This window comes from Haematobia irritans, chromosome 2, assembly GCF_050003625.1.
Source record: "Haematobia irritans isolate KBUSLIRL chromosome 2, ASM5000362v1, whole genome shotgun sequence".
Classification (NCBI taxonomy): domain Eukaryota; kingdom Metazoa; phylum Arthropoda; class Insecta; order Diptera; family Muscidae; genus Haematobia; species Haematobia irritans.
This window is the reverse complement of record NC_134398.1, coordinates 229,389,711-229,396,748: the sequence shown is the minus strand read 5'-3', so window position 1 is coordinate 229,396,748 and position 7,038 is coordinate 229,389,711. Positions and strand designations below refer to the sequence as shown.

At 34.5% G+C, this 7,038-nt stretch overlaps 1 protein-coding gene across 2 annotated transcripts; it reads left to right on the top strand.

Annotated features, from left to right (window-relative positions):
- Positions 1-464: 464 nt before the first annotated feature.
- Positions 465-6,626, top strand: LOC142227309 (betaine-homocysteine S-methyltransferase-like). 2 transcript variants are annotated; one of them, XM_075297773.1, is made up of 4 exons: positions 465-591; positions 2,849-3,034; positions 5,589-5,768; positions 5,841-6,626. In XM_075297773.1, the coding sequence occupies exons 2-4, from the start codon at positions 2,875-2,877 to the stop codon at positions 6,491-6,493; spliced, it is 993 nt and encodes a 330-aa protein (XP_075153888.1). In that variant the 5' UTR covers positions 465-591; positions 2,849-2,874; the 3' UTR covers positions 6,494-6,626. The 2 variants fall into 2 exon arrangements, with proteins under 2 accessions (XP_075153888.1, XP_075153887.1); XM_075297772.1 differs by having other exon boundaries at positions 2,846-3,034.
- Positions 6,627-7,038: the final 412 nt, after the last annotated feature.

Sequence of the window (7,038 nt, the reverse complement as noted above, 5' to 3'; positions counted from 1 at the left end):
CAAACAATTATTGCTTTCCCTTTTTAGCAGGCTGTTTTACATTTTCGTTGATTTTTCTGATGTCTACTAATAAATTTCTTTAAGTGTTCAATTTGAATGTCCTACTATGTAGGGCAAGAGGAAAATATATCAAGGCAACACTGATAAGATGTGATCTCAGTAATGTTATTTTAACAAAATTGCTTATGGATTAAAAACATATCGATGTACTAGATAACAAAATAAAACAAAACATAAAAGGCAAGATTCTTATTTCAGAAAATAGTTTTACAACAACAGCTTAAATGAAATCATTTCTAGACACTTTTATCACCACTTTTATTCATCGCACCAATCAGAATATAGAATAAATAAATATTTTTTTGTACATCATCCTTGATACTTACATTATATTATAATCTATAGAACAATGGTTATACATACATACATATATATTTATTAATATAAAAACCGATAGGATTTATGCTGCACTTAGCATTTTACTTTCAGTAAGAAAGCAACTCTTTAATACGCGCGGCATATTTAAGATTAAATAAAATATTCAAAAAAATAGAAACGTCAAAGTTGAAGTTCGAATAGAATTTAATCGGGGTAAGAAACAATTTTCAAAAATGAACATGCATATTTCGCATGCCAGTGAATTTAGTATTTTGGAAAATGATTTGCTGTAATCACTCATCAATCACTCATTGAAGCTATACAGTGGCTGAAAGCAAAAATCATGCAATATAGAAATATTGTAATTGTGTACTACAGTAAATGATATATATACGAATATGATTTGATAAGAACTTAATGGCGATTTTTTCCCCAATGGTGCCCAAACTTTTTAAACCTGGCGTGGGAACATCGGCCGAATAAGGTGGCTTGATACGTATTTAGTCTACAAAACAAGTATGAACACATTGGAAACTATTTAACCTGGACCAGAAGTATCGGTGTAAAAAATTCGAGAGATGGCTACGCAGAAGAAAAAAATTCGTAGCTAAACTAACGCTAAATTTAACTTATTTTTATTGCAAAAAATTATTTGTTTCTAGTTCAATTTTATTGTTTGTTGCAAAAATTTCCACAGTCCAATGAAATTTTCATTTTTTAAATATATCTCAAACATTGTATGAACTAAACGTGGGTATAAAGTTCATTGACCGTATACATAAGTTCAATATGAAATAAATCAAATGAAACTTTTGGTACGATTCCCAAAAATAGTAAGAATGAACAACTGTACACGCAGTGAAGGAATATGATCACACCAAACATGTTTCAAGAGCTAAATGTTATTTTTGAACTGTGGACATGGAACATGTTTGTCGCAAAAATTATGCTTTATCGTCAAACATATAAATGGTCACCGAAATCAGATAAATAATGTTCGAGAAAATGACATGGTTGCGGCAAAAAAGTTCCATATTCACCATTCAAAAATAACATTTTCCTCTTAAAACATGTTTGGGGTGATCATATTCCTTGCCTAAGTGTATGGTTAAAAGTTATTTTTTTTTTCTTTTATGAGAGAATGCAATTTCGAGAGAATGCAAGAGCGCATTCAATTTTCGTGGTTTTAACTACGCTTTGTGGAAATCTCAAAATGTGGAGTACAATTTAGTTTAATCTTCGCATGAGATAGTTTATTCTTCCTATAAAACAGTTTACTTTTTTTCGGTGTACGTTTTGGCTGTCTTGGTACCACGTTCGAAAGGAATAGTCCAGTTGTTGAAACCGTTGTCGGAGTACATGGGTTTCATTTCAAAAATAAAAAACGAATCATCAACCGATATTGCTATTTTCGTGTTTCTACATCATACATCTCTTCTACGGAAATTTACATTGGTTGTCACTTTCCCTCGATTGCCACAACGAGCATTTACTAGTTTTGTCTCTAGAGTTTTTCTACCATTTGGTTTACTTTAAGGTGCTTAGATCACTAACTACAGACCGGTATGATTTCCCAGTCGAATAAAATGCAGTCTCACAATTACTCAGATGTAAAGGTTTTGGTGTTCTCCAAATATATAAGACACAATCCAATGCTAACTTGGTAACACTTCGTATAAGCTACCATGTAGAATTTGCAAACAGGAATAGGTTAGGTATAACTGCAACCGTTATTTCAGGCTCACTTATTGGTGAACTTATCTCATATCACTGAGTGCTGTCCGATTCCATGTCAAGCTCAATGAAAAGGGGTGTTCATTTTAAAGCAGAGTCCGAACGGCGTTTCACATTACGGTTAAATCACTTAGAAAAGCTTTGAAACCACCTATGAAAAACTTTTTGAACCCTGGACCCTCTGTATTTAAAGCGGGCATGTTAAGAATTGTACCGCGGTCGCTTCCAAAAAGGTATCAACGTATGTATATTCCAACGACGGATATCAGGATATCCAGAATCAACGGATATACCAAACGAGTTCGAACTATAGTGGTAAGGATATGTTCTTATGGAATTGCCCTATTATATAGTTTGTACGAAAATTGAACTTTTTCGTGCAATTGTTCCACTATATTTTATTCTAAAAAATTCAAAACAAGATATTTTTTCACTTTCCAACTCATAAACAGAAAAATTTTTAGTAAGCTTGTATTATTGAATAAATTTTAAATTTTTATTCTTGTGTTTGAACGTTTAGTCATGAATGTAGAACATGACTTATGTTCAATGTACTCGTAGTCGATTTCTATGCATATTCTACTGGCAATAAAGTCAATGTTAATTTTACAAATAATATGTGTGTTTATTGCCTACTTGTATCACAATTATCATAAATATTCGAATGTTCATTTCATCCATACAAATTTGTTCTTATCACAATGTAAAACTCATTTTTATTTATAATACCTAGGAGAAGAAAAAACAAAAAACAGAATAGCGATGGACCAAAGCCGACTCGTACTAGTAAAAGATGGTGGATTCGGAACTCAGATGACGGTTCATGTTGGTGATGCAGTGGATGGCGATCCATTGTGGAGTGCTCGATTTAATTACACAAATCCAACGGCTATTGTCAATACACATTTGGATTTTTTGCAAAGTATGTATAAGTGTACAATGAAGGTTATGTGTATGTTTTGTCCTATCAGGCATTTATTAAATGTATATGTACATATTTAGCACAATACTACAAATATTTTACTCAATTTGTACGAATTAACAATATTCAAGGAAATTGCCCTGATAACATTTTTTGAGTTAGGCGGCACTTCGTAGAATTCCCACCACGTCGAAAACAGTCGTATAAATCTCATCGGAAAAGCGCTGTCATTATTGGAAGGGAAGACCGAAGATCACATCTAAGCAATCCATACACGAAAGGGACATGTTGTTTTGCACTTAGCTGTTGGCTGATAATAAGTTAGCACAATTATATGGCCAGACTTCTATCCTCATTTTTATACCCCACACCATAGGATGGGGGGTATATTAAATTTGTCATTCCGTTTGTAACACATCGAAATATTGCTCTAAGATCCCATAAAGTATATATATTCTGGGTCGTGGTCCGTCTGTCTGTTGAAATCACGCTAACTTCCCAACGAAATAAGCTATCGAGTTGAAACTTATCACAAGTAGTTGTTATTGATGTAGGTCGGATGGTATTGCAAATGGGCCATATCGGATCACTTTTACATATAGGCACCATATAAACAGGCCCCCAGATTTGGTTTGCGGAGCCTCTGAGAGAAACAAATTTCATCCGATCGGGTTGCAATTTGGTACGTCGTGTTAGTATACGGTCTCTAACAACCATGCAAAAATTGGCACATATCGGTCCATAATTATATATAGCCCCCATATAAACGGATCCCCAGATTTGACCTGCGGAACCTCTTGGAGGAGCAAAATACATTCGATCCGGTTGAAATTTGGTACATTGCGCTAGTATATGCACTCAGAAAAAAATTTACTAAATAATAAATTTTTTGAAAACGAAAAAAATAATTTTCCGAATTTCCTAGACCACCTGGTGACTTGGAGCAAGGAGACCTCAAAGGGGAGGATCCCAATTTCTACATGTCATATTATATTTAGTACAAATCACTTACTCTTCCGTAGTACAAATCCCTTAGAATCATTTATTAGATTTTATTTTTATCATTTTATGAAATTTTACCTTTTGTCCGGACGGAGGATCGAACCGCGTACCATCAGTTTTCTAACTAAACACACTCTTAGCTCTTACACTCATCAACAACCATATGTCACTTTGTTTATTCATTTCTTGCTTGGATACATGTATTCATTAACACATACAGTCAAGGGTGTCTATTTTTAGAAACACCACACGAGCACATGTTTCGGAGACGAACTATTATCTAGAAGTAGATTCACTCAACAGTAGTTAGAATTGACATTCATCGTTAGTTCATTTATACTAAAAATGCAAATTTCGTGTCCACTTAGACTTCGTAGTATTGCATAGTAAAAGTTCAGTAACGCTGAGTAACTTCTTCGTACGTTCGAGGAAATACGTATTCCCTATTATTATATTTGCTTCAGTCCATTTACGAACTCATTGGAATTTCTTAATCATTTTGCTGGTAATGGCCGTAAGTTCAATTTACTTCCACTGAGTTAATTTTGCTCATCAATAGTTAAATTTAACTAACTGTGAGTAAAATTTTGAACTAATCAATATTATGGAATTTACTTGTAGTTACGACGTAAAATTTTCTGAGTGTGGCCGCTAACAACCATGCCAAAATTGGTCTATATCAGGTATAGTTATATATAGCCCCTAACTCAATCACACAAAAATAGGTCCATATTGGTTCATAATCACGGTTGCCACTCGATCTACCAATCTACCAAAATTTTATTTCTATAGATTTTTTTTCAAAATTTTATTTCTATAGAAAAATTTGTCGAAATTTTATTTCTTTACAAAATTTTGTCCAAATTTTATTTCTATAGAAAATTTTGTCAAAATTTTATTTCTTTAGAAAATTTTGTCAAAATTCTAACCCTCTAATTACCGCGCAAAAGTTCATATCGGTTGTTAATTATTTTTAGACTTCGCTATATAACCGGTCAAGAACTGAATTATATCGGACTTGTTTTTGTCTAATATCTACCATGTATGGGCTAACTTACAATTTAGAAGACGATGATAAGAGGTTTTAAGATACCTTGCCATCGGCAAGTGTTCCCGCAACCCAAGTAATTCGATTGTGGATGGCAGTCTTTAGTAGAAGTTTCTAAACAATCCATGGTGGAGAGTACATAAGATTCGGCCTGGTCGAACCTACGGTCCTATATATACTTGTTTTCTTTTTCTGCTGTCCCGTGCGGACAATTCAATTCTATTTTATGTTTTCTTTATTTTTTTTTTAACTTCCCCCTGATTTTCTTTATCTTAGAACTCTCGCGCCCTCTACCTTAGCCGGGTATAATTCACAAACTTCGCAGTCGATTGCCATACAATTTACTGAACCGACCTGTTGGCGGATGTTACAAATGGTCTAAGAAGTGCCGTAAAATTCATAAAATGTTTTAGAATTTGACGGCCTCTTATAATAGTCGGCGCTTGAGAAATCTGAATAAGGTTCCGTAGACATATTACTTACTTTATTTATATTTCTTTGCAGATGGTGCCGACATTATTTTGACTAATACATATCAAACTAGTGTTGAGGGTTATGTGGAATATTTAGATCTAGATGCTAAACAAAGTCTAGAGCTTATTAAGAAAACTGTAAGATTGGCTCATGTCGCTAAAGAAAAATATTTGGCCGAATGTTTTGAAGCTGGATTAAGGATCAATGAAGGTTGTTTAAAATTTCACAACAAATATTCAACCTAATACCATCTTAACTTACTATTCCCATAATCTTTTAAAGGTTTTCCATTGATAATTGCTTCGATTGGTCCATACGGAGCACACTTACATGATGGCTCAGAATATACCGGTGAATACGCCGACTATCTTCCAGCTAAAGAAATAACCGATTGGCATAAAGCTCGAATAGACGCTTGTCTCGAAGCTGGGGTAGATGCATTAGCAATTGAAACAATCCCTTGCCAAATGGAAGCTGAAGCTTTGACTGAAATGTTATGTAACGATTATCCAGATGTGAAATTTTGGGTATCCTTCCAATGTAAAGATCAGAAAACATTGGCTCACGGAGAAGATTTTGTAGATGCAGCTCTATCTGTCTGGGATATTGTCAAGGAACATGAAGCGCAGAAAAACTGCTTAGCCATAGGATTAAATTGTTTACATCCAAAGTATGTCACTCCCCTTATTAAATCGCTTAACGAAAATAAGTCGAAGGACGAAATAATTCCCTTGGTTGTGTATCCAAACAGCGGAGAAATTTATGATGTAAATAAAGGATGGATGGGAAAAGAGCATTGTATTCCCCTAGCCGAATATGTCCGGGAGTGGGTGCAATTAGGAACAAAAATAATTGGCGGATGTTGTCGTACCTATGCTCGTGATATTCGACAGATAAGTGAAACTGTCAAAACTATAAATAAGCATACAACATAAATTAAATGACCAACAGCAACAACAACAAAATGTAATATTAAAATGTATTTCTATGGTTTATTAGCATAATTTATTGTAATACCTAAATTAGTCAGTTAAAAAAAATAAATATTCTTATAATTTGGAAACATAATACCAGATAAACAATTTTTTGGAATTATAATACATCATCAACCTAGGTTAAGTTAGGTTAGGTGGCAGCCCGATGTATCAGGCTCACTTAGACTATTCAGTCCATTGTGATACCACATTGGTGAACTTCTCTCTTATCACTGAGTGCTGCCCGATTCCATGTTAAGCTCAATGACAAGGGACCTCCGTTTTATAGCCGAGTCCGAACGGCGTTCCACCTTGCAGTGAAACCACTTAGAGAAGCTTTGAAACCCTCAGAAATGTCACCAGCATTACTGAGGTGGGATAATCCACCGCTGGAAAACTTTTTTGGTGTATGCAAGGCGGACATGATAACCATTGCACCACGGTGGCTCCCCAACCTAGGTTGGCGACCGGACATATCCCCCAACGGACATTTCGCCCAAAATGAT